This window comes from Anolis sagrei, chromosome 1 (genome assembly GCF_037176765.1).
Source record: "Anolis sagrei isolate rAnoSag1 chromosome 1, rAnoSag1.mat, whole genome shotgun sequence".
Lineage (NCBI taxonomy): Eukaryota > Metazoa > Chordata > Lepidosauria > Squamata > Dactyloidae > Anolis > Anolis sagrei.
This window is the reverse complement of record NC_090021.1, coordinates 237,339,774-237,356,193: the sequence shown is the minus strand read 5'-3', so window position 1 is coordinate 237,356,193 and position 16,420 is coordinate 237,339,774. Positions and strand designations below refer to the sequence as shown.

The 16,420-nt window shown below is 39.1% G+C and overlaps 1 protein-coding gene across 1 annotated transcript in view; it reads right to left on the bottom strand.

Moving 5' to 3' along the window:
• Positions 1–1,159: 1,159 nt before the first annotated feature.
• Positions 1,160–16,420, bottom strand: part of LOC132771965 (acyl-CoA 6-desaturase-like) — a 31,779-nt gene continuing 16,518 nt past the window's right edge. Inside the window, exons 5-12 of the mRNA XM_060770590.2 lie at positions 13,067–13,192; positions 8,943–9,003; positions 7,338–7,414; positions 7,044–7,141; positions 5,445–5,541; positions 3,879–3,958; positions 2,643–2,768; positions 1,160–1,670 (exon numbers count right to left, since the gene is read on the bottom strand). Of these exons, the coding sequence (XP_060626573.2) occupies positions 1,619–1,670; positions 2,643–2,768; positions 3,879–3,958; positions 5,445–5,541; positions 7,044–7,141; positions 7,338–7,414; positions 8,943–9,003; positions 13,067–13,192 (717 nt within the window). The 3' untranslated portion in view covers positions 1,160–1,618. The remainder of the gene's footprint in view (positions 1,671–2,642; positions 2,769–3,878; positions 3,959–5,444; positions 5,542–7,043; positions 7,142–7,337; positions 7,415–8,942; positions 9,004–13,066; positions 13,193–16,420) is intronic.

The following is a 16,420-nucleotide window of genomic DNA, read 5'->3' as shown; positions in this document are numbered from 1 at the left end:
GTCTCATACAATCAATTTGACCTTTCCAAAATCTCAACAAACTTTTGTACCAACTTTTTGCAAACTGTCGTTTTCTGAGCTGTCAACATTATATGTAAGAAAAATGATGATGAAATATTTCTTAGAGCTCTTTGGAATTTCACATTACAAATAAAATCAGAGACAGATTGTTCTCAGCAACACACACTCGCAGAAATCGCGAAGGGATGGAGCATTTTTGTGGAAGAAAATATTCTAGGAGAATTGTGGCCAAATAAATTCAATGGCAGCAGCTCTGCCTAGAAGAGAACTTATCCATTTAGGCCAATGTAATTTTTCCCCACATGAATTGCATGAGGCAAGCTTTCTAAAGATATTAGCCCCAATCACTTAGGAATGAAGACAGTGAACATAAAATCCACAATGGTTCCTGGTTCCTGGTGTGATATGAGAGCTATCATGAGCCTTTTTACAGCTCTAGATACAAATGTTGGCATTCCACTAAATTGTAATGAGATTTCCCACCCTTTCCTCCCTACAGCAAGAAGTCCTTATTTCCAGTGGAGATACGAGTAAATATACCACCTGCGATTCATCTTAAAATAGAGTTTCTAATTGCGAGCTTCACAGATTGTGAATTATACACAGTGGCCATTTAGGTGCATAATTCCCAATCCAGTTAGAGATACAGATGAGAAAGCCTGCTTCCACACATGTGACTCTTTGTTGGATCGGGTTAGCTGGTCTCAATATTTTATAGATTTCTGCAGTGAAGTGATAGAGAAGAGGATTTAACCTGCACAAAGTTCAAGGTAAGCACATGTCACTTTGTTCAACAGAAGGAGAAAATAGGAAGATTGTGCACTCAAGGCCTAGGGCTCTGAACAAAGGAGTCAGACATAGATTTCCTGATTGCATTCTGCCTTTCATTTCTCTTTTTGGAAAAAGTGAGTAAGAAATTCCCCTAAGACATTCTCTGATGAACTGCTGACACTAATTACTTGTTGGTGTGTATGTTCCTTTCTAGCAATTTCTCCTTCTGGTGATTTGTCATCTCAAATAGATTATGAGGGTTTGTAAAGTAGAGGTTTCAGATGCTTCACATTATATTTCCTACTCTCTATTCCAGCATTATTCAGGGGAAGATAACCCATGCTGATTTAAGATTGACTCTTTAAGATGTTGGTCATGCTCCTTTTATTGTTTGCTTTTCAGATACCTGAAGACAGACAGGGTTGTTATTGTTTGAAACCTCTGTGTGAGCCATGTGCCTGTGATAGTGGAAAGGAAGTATTGGGAAGAGGAACAAGGGAAGATCTCTGCATACTTGCTCTTTCATTCTTCAGCCTGCCTTGCTGAATACTCCCCCATAACTTACTGGGACAATTTTCAGCCACCATGTCTTAGGAACAGTGTTTTCCATTTATCCTCTACAGACAATACTCGACATAGCTGAAGCCATCTCTATTTTTATACAGGTCCCCTGAACCCACCCCACCATTGGTGGAAACTCCTTTCAAACAAGCAGGTACAGATACAGACTGAAAATGGACAATAAAAACACACTTGAAACCCCTTTCCCCTCCCACCAGCCCTCTCCCCTCTACTAACACCTTCCCCTTTGCTTTGAAATCCAGCTTCATTTATGGAGATAGGCGTCCAACCAGAGTTCTCCAGATTTCTTTAGGGACCTACAGAGTAAGAAAAGAGAGATGAAATTCCAGTATGATCACAGATTCTAAGCTGGAAAAGTCACATTTTTTTAAAAACCCAACACTACGCTTTCCACCCAAAATATGAATTTTGGGGAATGTTTATAGCATCATGTAGTGTGATCCCACTGGCTCCTTAATATTTGAGACACATTGATTTGGCCTGAGTGACATGTTTTGGAGGCAAGGTCTAATGTTTTGTAAAGGACCACTTAAATGTCAGTAAAATGGTTGGCATCAGGCAGTGAATACGCTGCATACACATACTCCCTCATTATGTGTATACTCTAGTTTTGATGTGAACAATATATCCCATCGTTTGGATGCACACACTCTAAATAAATGTTATTTTTTAATTTGCAGAGCAGTGGGGAGAGAAAGATTCGATTTCAGGCATATAGATTCACATATCTACTTGCTTGTACTGTTTACACATAATGAATGGTATTTGCGCCATCACCATTCTCCATCTCTATCTCATGCAGAGGATTTCACAAGCCTATCAGTATGTTGACTATTTGTCTGCATAACATTTTCTTGGATGAAGCATAGTTTTCTGAGAGAAAAACTCTGCTAGGTTGAGTGTGTTACAACTCTTGGAATCACTGTCTTCATTAAAGTAACTAGAATTGAGATGAGGAATCTCAAGCCCTAGGATTGAATCTAACCTCTGGGGTTCCCCAGATAGAAATGTGTCCTGCTGGTTTCACTATACGTTATCAGGCTTGGGTAGGTTTTCAAATATCTATTTTAAGGACTAGCCACTAGATTTATGAGATTTAAACAACGTTTTGCTATTTTGGTCCCATCCTTTTGCCCTTGGTCATGACTTCTCACATCCTCCAGAACTTTCAATCTAATAAAACTTAGCAGTTGAGCTAAAGTAAGTTCTCCAGTCTTGGCATGAGACAATTTCATGATCATGTTGCCAATCCTCATCAAGCCTCTTACCCAACTATATCTGAGAATGCCTTTAGAAGAGACTTTTCTTCATAAGGGACATCATACTTGGCGCACAGTGACTTCACCAATGGGGCTATCTTGTAGTAGTTGTGGCGAGGCATTGTGGGAAACAAACTAAAATAAAAGAAAAAAGGAGAAAGAGTGCTAAAACCAGCAGGAATAGCAGATAAAAATCCACTTCACTCTCTTCCTTTCTTGCTTAAAGGAATAATGAGTGGACTATAGCAGCAACAGCCTACAGACCCTAAGGCAGTGGTTCTCAACTAGACGTTTTGGCCTTCGACTCCCAGAAATCCTAACACCTGGTAAACTAGCTAGAATTTCTGGGTGTCATAGGCCAAAACACCTGGGGACCCACAGGTTGAGAACCACTGTCCTAAGGGCAAAAAAAGCTCTTTGGTTATTACTTGGATGGTAGACAACTAATAAATCCCAGGAGCTGCAGACTAAATTTGAGAGGAAATAACTGAAAAATCCAACTCTTGAGTGTTCCTTTCTTAATAGAATTCTATGGCATCCATTGTGTCATCATGCATCAAGGCAACTTGAAGGCATGTGCACACTCAAAGTAGCCACAAAATAGGGTAGAAGAGTCTTGAGGTTGTGGAATGAAGATGACTGAAATGCTCCCTGGTCTCAGCATGTAAAGAAGAAATAAACTGATTCATCCTAATAGAAAAGAATCATGGTGGAACAGAATTCTGGGATATGAACTCTTTTGGAAGAGTTTTGGATTTTTTTTTCAAGGAGAAACATTCAGCAATTGAGTTTTCACTTTTTGAAACAGAACCTATTGCCCATTCCACCTTATTAATAAGAGAAAGTTGTACAATTAGAGCATACTGTACAGCAGGCATCCTTAAACTGCAGCCCTCCAGCTATTTGGACCTCCAACTCCTAGATGCCCTAACGAGCTTGTTCAATTGTCAGGAATTCTGGGAGTTGAAGGTCCAAACAGCTGGAGGGTCGCAGTTTGAGGATGCCTGCTGTACAGCATTGATATAGTAGCATGATGTTTGGTACTGTTTTCTATTTTGTTAAATGGCAATCATAAATAAGTACATGATATGGGTGATTATCATACTTTTATGTACATATTCTTGTAATTTTTTGGACACAACAAGAGAAGGTGGAACAGAAATAATATCACACTTGTTCTTTACTGTTGGTGAGTTTGCTTTACCTAAAGGATTATTTCTCTGAATCCAAATACTGCATACTTACTGGTGCTCTATTTGAAAGTTCAGGTGTCCACTGAACCAGTCATTGAAAAAAGATTGTTCAACATTGCAGGTAGCTGCCAACTGTAAAAGACAAGAAGGGAGAAATGGTGACACTTCATGAAATCAAGAACTGGAAAACAACCAAGTGGACTTTGTGAGTTTTGCTTTTTTTTTTTTTTTTTTTTTGGAGTCATCTGTTGCCCTACTTCCACTTTATGCAATCTGCTGCTCAAACAGTCAAATTGTGTCTACTCGGAATAAGTCCCAGTGAATATTATGGGGTTTACTGCCAGATAAAGAGATTTGGGATTACAGGCTAAGGCTGTACTCCAAAGACATCTTTCAGATATGTGCACAGGTTTCCATGCATTCACCTCATTTAAACACCAAATTCTTATGAAATGTTCAGGCAAATCTCAAGGTCGCTGAAACATTTAAAAATGCGTTCAAATGTTTTTTGGAACCTCAACAAAGAAATGTAATGTACAAAAAAAAAAAGATTTATGTTAGACACTTCTTTACAAATGGTGGCAAAGACTTCCAAAGAAGGCAAAACTGAGTAGAAATCTGATAAAATCTAATAGCAACCCACATATACTTTGGTTTATTTTCAGATCACATAGTCTTTCATCTGAAATAATCCTTGTATGAATGAGGAGTACTCTAGTTTCTGTTGGAAAAATCATTTTAAAAGGAGATTGTGGCTACTTTTCTGTTGCTAACTAAATTGACATTTTACTATTTTCTTTTTATTGCCCTTTGTCCCTGGTCCCCACATGGCTAAGAAGGGGAATGGCCTCTGCCTGCACTCAGATCCCTCCAGACCATCTTAACTGCAAAAAAAAAGAAGACAAAATTAATGTCTGTGACTCTAACATCATCACTGCTCTTCTTCTGTATGGATTTTAACATCTTTGCCTGAAGAAGAAATCAGGGAAGCTTTGGAATTTTGCTTGAGATGTTTTCTGCAGTTTAACTGACCACCAAAGGTATTAGGCCTGGGTAACAACGCAAAAATTTGTTTCTAAAATCGATTTGTATTTGGGGGTTTTTTTTGTTTCGATATTTAAAATAATTACAAAATTTTCCTTTTAAAAAGTTCGATATTTACGAAATTTCGTAAATAGTAAAAAAATAACGAATCGATTTTCGGAACAATAACGAATCGATTCGTTAATGGCGGACGCGACCGCGAAATACGCTAAAAAACCTCCAAAACCTTCTGAAGCTTCCCTCTCCCTCTGTTCTTGACTGTTGGTGTGATATTATAATTTTTTTTCACTAATTAAACCATAAAACTGGCCCAGACATGCGGAAATAATAACGAAACGACCTCTGAACAATAACGAAACGAATACAATAACGAAATACGAAGCATGTACAAAACGTGTTTAAAAATTCGTTTTTTTTAATGATTGCTCCAGAATGGTTCGTTATCGTTTTGTAATTGGAAAAATTAACGAATTATTAACGAATTACGAATTAACGAAACGAAACCGCCCAGGCCTAAAAGGTATCACTCTTTTATGGATTTTGGATTTTGTTGTATAAGACTAGAAACATTTACCTGAGCACCGAGCCAGTCTCTGTGCTTCTCATAGTCAATTTCCATAGGAATATGATTCATCTGTGTGACCCAAACAAACCAATGGCTTTCCAAAAACCTTTTATTAAAAAAGAAGAAAGCACACACAAAGATTCAATCTTATTGAACAGCAATAACTGGAAGGACAACAGTCAGTGAATTGGAACGGTGCTCTACTAAAACACTTTAAATAAAACCCCAAAAATGTTCCTAAGGATGAAAGAGACTCAGGGAGCTTCTATACTGTCACGATAATTAATCTTGGAACCAGTTCAAAAAGGATGAACTGATTGAAAGGTCTAGAACCAGTTTGAGTACACATCCAATTAGCCCCATGCTGCTCAGCCATGCTCTTTGAGCATTTTGGAAGCCTTCACCCTGGTTTGGGATCTTTGCTGCGCTTCAGCACAGACAGGTGTCTACACTGTGCTCTGCATTTTGTGGAGCTGATTTCACCCTGGCTCTGAGGACTCTTCCAGACAGGCTCAAAAATGTGGGGCCTTTTGCGCTTTTACCTGAGGTGTCCAGACAACGTCTCAGGTAAAAGCAAATTAATGTGGAACAAAGCAGGGTTTACCTGAATTAATTAGATACCCCATTAGATCCGAGCCTTCCGGAAAGGCCTGGGTCTAATGGGGTATTGGCCTCATGAGGACTCACCCCCAGGTAGTCCCCATTGTCATCTCACAACTTTTGGGCTCCTGGAGCCCAAAGATATGAGATGGTGTGCATCCCTTTCCATCAAGCCTCCAAAAGTACCCTAAAATGTTTAAAAACTTACTGGGCACCAGGAGATTTCTATGCATGTAGAAATGACCCCCCCCCCCAATCTCCTGGCATGTCATTTCTATGTGCCAGGGGGACTCCAGGACCACCTTAATGGCATTGTTGTTGTGTATATTTATTTAAAACCTGAACAGCAAGGAGGTGGTCATTCTGGCTTCCCTGGGAAGAAGGGAGTCCCAGAGTTGAGTTCCTGAAGATTCCAGGGCCTGGGTAGGTTTGTACAAGGGGTTACAGTTAGCCAAATAGCCTGGACCTGACTGTCTAGGTCATAATCAGCACTTTGAATTGTAATCCGGAAAGAAACTTTAGATCAGTAGAGCTGTTTCAACAGGGTGTTTGTCCACTCCCTGTAGCCAGCCCCATTTAGCAACCTGGCTGCAGCTCTTTGGACCAACTGAAGTTTTTGAACATTCTTCAAAGGTAGCCCCATGCAGAGCACATTACAGTTATCCAGACGGGGTGTAACTAAGGCATGTACCACTGTGGCCAGATCCAGTTTCTCAAGGAATGGGCGGAGTTGGCACACAAGTTTTAATTGTGCAAGGGCCCTCCTGGCCACCGCAGATACTTGGGCCTCTAGCTTCAACACTGAGTCCAGGATGACCCCCAAACTGTGGACCTGTGACTTCAGGGGGAAAGTGGCCCCATCCAGCACAGGCTGGATCCCTATTCCCTGATCCACCTACAAGACCACAACATGACTAGGCTACTCTGAAAGCACCTCAGTTGTGATACCTTCATGCCACTGACGGAAGGAAGAATTTCAGAAAGATGGAAGTTGTTTCTCTCTCTTACCTAACAAAGGTGAGGAGACACATGGATCCAATAACTCCATAAAATGGGGTGTATGTGATCAAGTAGCGTATGTAATAACTGAAGGCCCAGGCCAAGTCCTAGAGAAAGAAGGAAGAGGGTTATATTATATGGGTGATACTTCAGCTTTTGCCTGTTAGTGCCTGCATCAGCACAAAATGCAATGAGAAACTCCTTGCCTCCTCCAATAAGATCTTGTCGGAGAGCCTTTGACTCCAGTGAAATGGGATTCAATGAAGAAAATGAAGGCCGTGGGGAGAGGAATCTTTGACTTACCACCCAGTACTTGTGTTTGAACATGGTCGTGAAGATTTGCATATGGAAGTAAACTGGAATGAGGAGTGGTGGGAAAACTGAAAGGAAAACCAGAAGATTAGAGGAAGAAGGCAAGAATGAGGTATAAAAATGGTGGCTGGAGGCAAAGTAGCTACAGGTGGAGTATCCTTTATCCAAAAGGCTTATGGCGAGAAGTATTTTGGATTTTGAGATACCTGTATTTGCATTATGTGATAACTTGGAGATGGGGCGCAAGTCTAAACATGGAATTATTTTATGTCTCAGGTACATCTTACACACATCATCAGAAATGTTTTTGCTGGGCATAATGGATAAAAAAATGGATATAAATATAGACTACTTGTCTGATACATGATAACAGCATTGTTTGCTCAAAAAGGAAACAGGCTGAAGCACAGATGACATAGAAATGGATTGTCAAGGTTGCTGAGTTGGCCAAAAATTGCCAAGCTAATGCAGATTTTAAAGGATAAAACCACTGAAGATATAGTTCTTGAAAATCTGGAAACCATTTTGGACTTTTTGAGCAATAAGAAATCTAACATCGTAATAATTTCTGGCTACAGTTATTAGTAATTATAGTAGGAATTAGTTGGATTTTCGTAATGGGAGATTTTTTTTTCTTATCTCCTCCCTTTTCTTTTCATTCCAGTTTGGATTGGAAGGGGTCACAACCCTTTTGTGCTTTAGTCAGTATTATAATATTGTGTATTTTAGTCCTAGTTATATGTGTATGTATTCTACTGCTGGACTAGGAGCTGGTCTTAATAGCTTGCACTTACTGTAAAGTCATTCCTGGATGTCTTCATGACATTCAGGAACTTCTGGTCCTTACCTTGCGGTGAATTGGGTTAATCCAGTGTAACACCATGTTAAGGAAAGTTGGGCGAGACTCTAGAGTTTGGCTGAAATGCCAGAGCAACCCCAGAATTTGGGCACAGTTTGGACAGGAGGATTAGGTCCAGTGCAGATAATTCTGCTGTCCACATGGACCACTGCTACTATCTTCTCTTCCTTGTACATATTACTCTCCTCCTTCTCCCTCATCATGTGGCCACCTCCAAGGCCTGTTCAGGAATTTTTTACTCTACTGGCCTTGCAATAAGTGACCATTGTCAATGAGCTCTCGGACTCAGGAAAACCAAATTCTGATCCCTTTTTGGATATGTAACTCAATAAGTAAGGCTACAAGTGGAGGGAGCATATTTGGTGCCTTAGAGTTTTTGGAGAATGTGTTGGATAAAAATAAAATGATCCTGTGAAGTTATCAAAATACAGTCAGGAAAAGTGCACCTAGCAGGGGTTTGAAAGGTTTTTTAAATAAATAAATAAAATCCAAGGATACATGTAATACCCTGGAAACTTGAAAGAGACCACATAACAGGGGAGAGATCATAATAACAAAGCTTGGTGCTTTGGATTCCATGTGAAAGAAAATTAAAATATTAATTAATATTCTAATTTTCATTGATTATAAAGGTAATAAAACTCAAAAGGCTATGTTTAAGTAAGAAGGAATGGTACAGTAACATGAAACTTGAATTCTCTACATGTAAGAAAATGAAAAAATATGAAGTCACTCACCAAAAAAGAAATATTCATGTTGTCGGTTATAAGGGAAGAATTTCAGCTTCTTTTTTCCATACTAAAAAAAGAAAGACAGAAAAGGGACTTTGTCAGTCCTTAATGACCTAGGTATGGAATTTATTCCTTGGGTTGACTTTCCAGGCCCTCTCTACAAGGGTTTTTAGACAGAACTGGCCATCCATATCCATGGATTTGGCATCCATAAATTCCACCATCCAAAGCATGAAAATATTCTAAAATACTTTTAAAAAAATAACAAGTGAATGAACCAAAACAGACCAGATAACTGTGGACACATATACAGTGTAGATTTTTTTCAGTGGAATAAAATATAGCATTTTATGGTGCCCACATCTTTGTTTCGAAGCATTTATTTCCTTATAATACAAGTAAAAGGGTTAAATATTTAAAGCCCAAACTAAAAGGTAGATAGCCTGGGAATATATTGGGAATTCCTCTCCCCTCCCAAATTACCATGTGTCAGATCAAATGAGCTGTTATTCTGTCAGTCCAAAACTCACAATGAAGCTTGAGTATTATGAGATCTGAAAACTCCTGTTGCTCATCTTACTTGTATCATAAGCAGAGATATCTTACTGCAAACCAATTTCTAGCCATTGAAGCCACTGGAGTAGACATCTACTCCATCTACCTTTCCTCATACTTCTGAAGTGACCAGAGACCATAAACTATTCTATGGTGATACATTCTGTAAATGTATCAAGCTGTAGATGGATTCTGCATCTACGATTTGATAATTTTTTTTAAATCCAAAAAGCAAACCTCAAATTTGCCATTTTATATAATGAGATGTGACTTTGGTATCCACAGGAAGTCCTGGAACCAAACCCAGCAGATACCAAGAGTTGAGTATAAAACTGTACATGTTGTGGGGGAAAACAAGTGGATACTGTCTTCCAGAAAGGTATTTTTCAGTTCCTGCAATGACAGTATAAAATTGTGGCACCTTTAGGGAATGATATTCACTGTGGAATTTCCTTTCATGGGTGGGAATTTGTATTTTGAGAGAGTGATATGCTGGTTTTTAACCCCATCAAACAGATGACTCTTGTGCAGAATGACACATTGCTTACTTGTTTCCCGTTCTACCCTGGAAGGCCCCAATAAAAAGCCTTGCTTCATCAGAAGGATGCTTTATGCTCCTGATGGCCTCAGTTGCTCCTTCCTGTAATTTCTCAGACACCACTACATTCCAGTGGGTTTCTCAGCATGTAAAAAATTATGCTCGTCTATATATGTATGTTTGGATGAGAACATCATTGCATTAATTGGTCAACAGAAGCTTTCAAGAACAATTCGGCTTAAGGACCCCTTAAAAAGTAATCTAGTTCTGTAAAAAGTATATACTAACCATTTCCTTCAAAGTATATGTTTTGACAATCAAATGCTTTAAATTTTGAAATTCAATATGTGACATGTGAAAACTGCACCAATGTAGCTTTTAAAAAGGTTGTTTGGGTTGCAGTCCTAAAGAACTGAGAAAATAATATTCACCTACTAACAACTAGGCTCTGTTGAAGTATTGGTTATACTTCTTAGTAAATATGCACAGGATTGCACTGTAACTCTTACTCCAGAAGTGTAATTATTTTATTTTAATTTAATATGACTCCAGAGATAAATGCCACCAATGCCACTCTCCACAACTGAAAGAATGAGTACCAGGTAATTGGTAATGTTGTGCACTATTAGGCCCCTACAGTCTTCTGTAATGCAATATGAAACTACAATGTCAAGAAAAACTGTCACTTGAGATCCTCCTTTTTTTGCTTCCTCCTAAATAAGATAGTCTTGGGATTCTGGAGGATGGAGGGCAGCAAAATCAGCCTAGGAAGCTGTTTGGGGCCAAGGGACACACTTTTCACACTGATATTTGATGAAAAAGAATGGAAATGGAGCACTTTTATTTTTTTAATGATACACAGAGAAAGATGTTGGTAGTTCATGCTAATTGTAAATGGAAACACTATCTGAAAGATATCATAGAAAAGAAAGAAGAAATGGGAAAGGAAGTGGTAAACAAGAAAATTCAGGAATCCGTCAATGAAGATATAGTTCTTTCCTGACACCCAACTCCAAACCCACTTATCAGTTTCTAAATCATAGAATCATAGAGTTGGAAGAGACCACATGGGCCATCTAGTCCAATCCCCTGCCATACAGGAAAAGCACAATCAATCAAATGATTCAGTACTGAAAGTTGGCTCAACTCCATTATTATTTTTTTGTTTGAACAAACTATTGCTTAAGGACAGCCTGATCTTTGGAAAGAACAATCGAAAAATGTTACAGCATGAAAGAACACCTAGACATTTCTATCCTGAGGTTGGTTCATTTCCAGGTTTTGGGCAGGTTCTCCGCTTGTTAAGTTGGCCATCTTTTACTGAAATGTACCAAAGAAAAATGAATGAACCTTGGTCTCATAGGGAATAAAACCCCATTACTGAACCTGCCCAAAGAGGTAACACACTTTGGGCACTGTCTTCTGATTATGTCACTAATGGCTGAGCCATTAATATGCCACTACAGGTAGAGTATCCCTTATCTGGAATTCCAAAATTCTCCAAAACCTGAAATTGTCCACATGGGGTGCTGAGATAGGCTTTGCTTCTGATGGTTCAATGTACACAAACTTTGTTTTGTGAACAACATTATTTACAATATTGTGTATAAAACTGCCTTCAGACTATATGTATCAGATGTAATTGAAACAGAAAATAATTTTGTGTTTGGATTTGGGTCCTATCTCCAAGATATCTCATTATGTGTATGTGAATGTGTATACACACACATACACACATACATATGTACAAATACAGATATTCCAAAATCCATTCCCCACCCCCACCCCCAAATCCAAACCCTTCTGGAGGTATGTATTTTTGATAAGGGATACTCAACCTACATTTTCTTTTTCTTCCTGTAGCTACTTAAAATCTTCAGAAATAGATTATTCAAAGCATTTGTGTTCTCTTATACTTACTATATTTTCAAAATTTTCCCCATGGCCATGGATATTTTCAATATACTGTTCTTGAAGCTTGGGGAAAGGCGTTTTTTATTTCCTTTTCTTACAGTTCTTCTTTAGCACACACTATAATGGTATGTGTTAGAGACTCAGAGTTGCTGTGACAACCAGGTCAGAGCTTTCCAGCTGGCATAAATCATGACAAAGAACTGGACTGAACAGTGCATTTACTTGTATTTAGTAACTGAAACTTGCTGAAGTTGGGATTTATTGGAAACATGTGTCCCAAAACAAGGGCAACATTTCACCACAATATTCCAGAATTATTCACAAGCATTATTTAACCTAACATAAAAGGGCCAGCAGAATGCTGGATATGCAAAAATGTTGAATAATAAGGAGGGATTAAGGAAAAGCCTATTAAATGTCAAATTACGTTATGATTTTCCAAATTAGGCACCAAAACATTATGTTTTACAATAAATCATAAGAAAAAAGCAGTTCAATACACAGTAACATTATGTAGTGATTGCTGTATTTACGAATTTAGCAACAAATCATCACAATGTATTGAAACAGCTGTGGATCTGGGCAGGAGGCAAAATGCGTTGGATAATACAGAACGTTGGATGAGTGGAGGTTAGATAAGCAAGACTCTACTGTTTGGTTTATGTCTCCGAAAAATCCAGAACTAGTTCAGCACTATTAGCCAATAGATGGCTACAAAACATCTGTTCATCACCAAAAAGGCTGTTTACTACAAAATAGGAACACATTCACAAAAACAAGACTCTGTGCTGTTTGCTGTGTATGTGGCCTTCGAGTCACCTGTCAAACCACGGTGACCTCATGAATTTTAACAGGGTTTTCTTTGGCTGGCAATACTTGGAGGTGGGCTTGTCAGTCTCTTCCTCTCAAATTGAGCCTACAGTGCGCAGTATTAATTAGTGGTCTCCCACCCAAGTACTGATCAGGATTGACCCTGCTTAGTTTCCAAGGTCAGACAGGATCTGATGCCTTTAGGGTATTTAGGCCCACACTGTTTTTACTATTATGTTCTTATTATAACAAACCAATCAGATCTGAAATCTCCAGTGTAAACACAACTTGGCTTCACATTCTTTCATCTTACCTCGACAGGCTGAGTATCTCCTAGAACAAAAAGATGCATCATATTCACATCTGGATCTTTCTTGAAGATGTTGGGCTTGGCATGATGCTGGAAGTGCCGGTGATTCCACCAATTTGCTGAAGCACCCTGTAGAAATATGCGGACAGTCCATGGACATCTTGGATTTCTGTCAACGTGTCATCTCCACATTCTAAAAACCATTCATGTGCAGAAAAAGAGGCTGTAATGTTAATAATATGTACCCATATAATAAATATTTGTGGAACCCATGGAAAAGGTGATGGAAGTCTCTAACTAAAGGTATATCTACACTATAGAATTGATGGTTTGAGAGCACTTTAACTGCAACATCTTAAGGCTATAGTATTGTGGGAGTTATAGTTTTACATAATCTTTAATCTTCTCTGTCAAATAGTTCCAATGCCTCAACAAACTACAACCCCGATGATTCCATAGCATTTAGCTATGGCAGTTAAAGTGGAGTTAAACTGCATTCATTTTACTGTATACATGTACTCTTAGTTTTCTCTGAGTTCTGCTGCCATTGCCAATTGAAATTGGAATATAGCTTGCAGTTAAGACCTTAGGCCTGACTCCTTCAGTTTGTGCTATACAGCTAATTTGTACTATACAGTTCCTTCTTCCCTGGATGCGTCTTTGCTACATTAGAATAGAGAAAATCATTTTCAGGCTAGATGTGCACCAGGGACAAGCACTTATAATACTCTAGATCCTAAAAAGCTGATGGGAAGGCTGATAGGTAGAATTAAGAAGTCCCTTTTAAAAATAAAATGAAAATATATACCTTCAGGATTTCCAAGAATTTAAATGTGTGTGTGTGTATGTGTGTGTGTTTGCATCTATCTGACTTCAAGCCACCTGATTACTTAAGAAGACCCCATGAATTTCATAGGCTTTTTCAGGCAAGGAAAGCTCAAGACGTGTTTCTGCCAGTTCTTTCCTCTGAAATGTAGCCTACTGCACCTGGTATGTGTTGGTGGTCTCCTATCCAAGTACTTATCTTCCAAGATAAGATGGATCTGGTGTCTTTAGGCCCACAATTTAAACACACAGAACAAATGCAAACCATTTCAAACCCAGGGTATTGCAAATATAGCACTTCCTCTAGGATAGATTTGTTATGCTGGGAAGTCCCACTAACTAGTGATTCTCAACTTGTGGCTCCCCAGGTGTTGTTGTCTACAAGTCCCAGAAATCCCAGTTTACCAGCTGTTAGGATTTCTGGGAGTTGAAGGCCAAAACATCTGGGGATCCACAAGTTGAGAACCACTGTGCTAACCCAGAATGGTTAAAGGTAGCTGTTTCTACTCATCTTTCTGTTCAACTGCTCTTCCTTGATCTGTCTTTTCTTACCTCCTCTACTACTCCAGCATTGGCAAACATTTTTAAAAATCACATCAGTCTCCTTTCTGTCCATTTTATGTTCACCCCTATTTATGCAGCTCATACTTCAAGACCTGATGAGCCAGTATTGGTATTACACAACAGTGGGTGGGCTGGTGTGAAATTTAAGGATGTGCTCATCTAATAACTGTCCCGCTACCCTTACTGTTTGCAGAAAGTTTATCCTGGCCCTGAGAAGATAGTAGTCATATGGTACATCTGCATTATAGAAGTAATGCATTTTGATACCACCTGAACTGCCCTGACTCAATGCTATGGAATGATGAGAGTTGTAGTTTTACAAGGTCTTGATCCTTCTCTGCCAAAAAGTGTCAAACTACAATCCTGGGGTTCAATAGCACTGAGTCGTGGGCATCAAAGTGGGGCTAAAGGGCATTAATTCTTCAGTGTAGATACCCCCTAGGCCAACTACTCTTCCCAAGAAAAGCAGACCCATTGACTCACCTGTTTGATAATCGAAACTTACAAATGACAGTGAATTGATGTTAAGTGTAGTAGTTTCATTATGTAACAGACAGTTTAAAAAACTTAAAGGAAATGTGAGGGAGAGGGATATTGGCTTCTTCCTTTTTCTCCTTAGGATTTTACTCCCAATTGTCCTTGTGCAAAACGCAGTCCAGGCCAAGTGTTTCTTGAAACAGGCTCTGATGCCGTTGGCTCTCTAAGCTGTTCAAGACTGTTTCCAAGAACTTGAGGCTGACACAAAGTCTTCCTTAACAAAGAGGCCTTCAGTCCAGCTCATGTTTATCGCTGGCAGTTACAATGCTTGACTCACATATGCTGAACACCAGTGGTCCCAGACAGAAGTAGGAAAGGCTACCACTCAGAAAAAAGCTCTGAGAAATTACCACTGATGAGGATGGCCAAGACAGGAGCCTTTGTTTTGATGTGGCATGGGCACAAGGGTCCCAGGCTTGGCATGCTCATATAAAAGAGAATACTTAAAAGACTGTGAGAAAGACAGAAATCTATCACTGCGCATGAGAAGAATATTAATTCTGTTAGATGATGCTATAGTGATGATGTGTGCTCTTGGGCCTTTATCACTAACTTTAGACATAGCAGTAAAACATGGTTCCTGCTACTTCATCTCCAAAGCCGGAAAAGCTTCAGCGACTTAATTTCTATGTGCTAGTCTGTTGCTTAAGGCACATGAGCAAAAAAAAAGTTTCTGATCCTAGGATTAGAACTGCTAATTCTCTTAGGACTGTTTCCAGTCAGTGCTTCTTAGCATTAATTGTTAATGGCCAGCTGGTGGTATCTAAAGAATATCCACTTGCTTCTGTTGGGCAAAATAAAGGTAGTAAGTACTATTCTTGGTCCTGTTTCTCCAACAGTTTCTCAATGGCTTCTCGGGAAACCTGATTTCCTAGTCCTGAACTCTTGCTCCTCTAGCCATACCCCATATGTTTAAAACCAATTTTCTTGCATTTAATTACATCTTCCAGCTTCTATCATCTTAACCTGCAACATTGATCACTTACAGGTTAAATACATTTTCTTTCTCCTATATCAACATGATTTATTGCTGGGTGTAATCATACAAAAACTGCTAATGTCCTGATTCCACAACAATCTATATAAATAAAAATGTAATGTTTGTTTGTGGGATTAACATAACTCAAAAACCACTGGACCAGGCCCTTTAGGAAAGGAGGATGATCCAAATGCACTGCTTCCAAGCTGCAAGCTTTCTTCTCCTTGGATCTCTTTGAGAGCATCCCAAACCCTGCATATTTCCAATTTCCTATTCCTGGACTCCAACTCCCAGCAATCCTCCAGATAGATAGATTAGATAGAGATAGATAGGTAAATAGATAGATGGATCAGGAGGACTGCTGGGAGTTGCAGTCCAAGAATAGGTAGAGAAGGAAGAAAGGAGAGAAGGAGGAAGGGAAGGGAAGGGAAGGGAAGGGAAGGGAAGGGAAG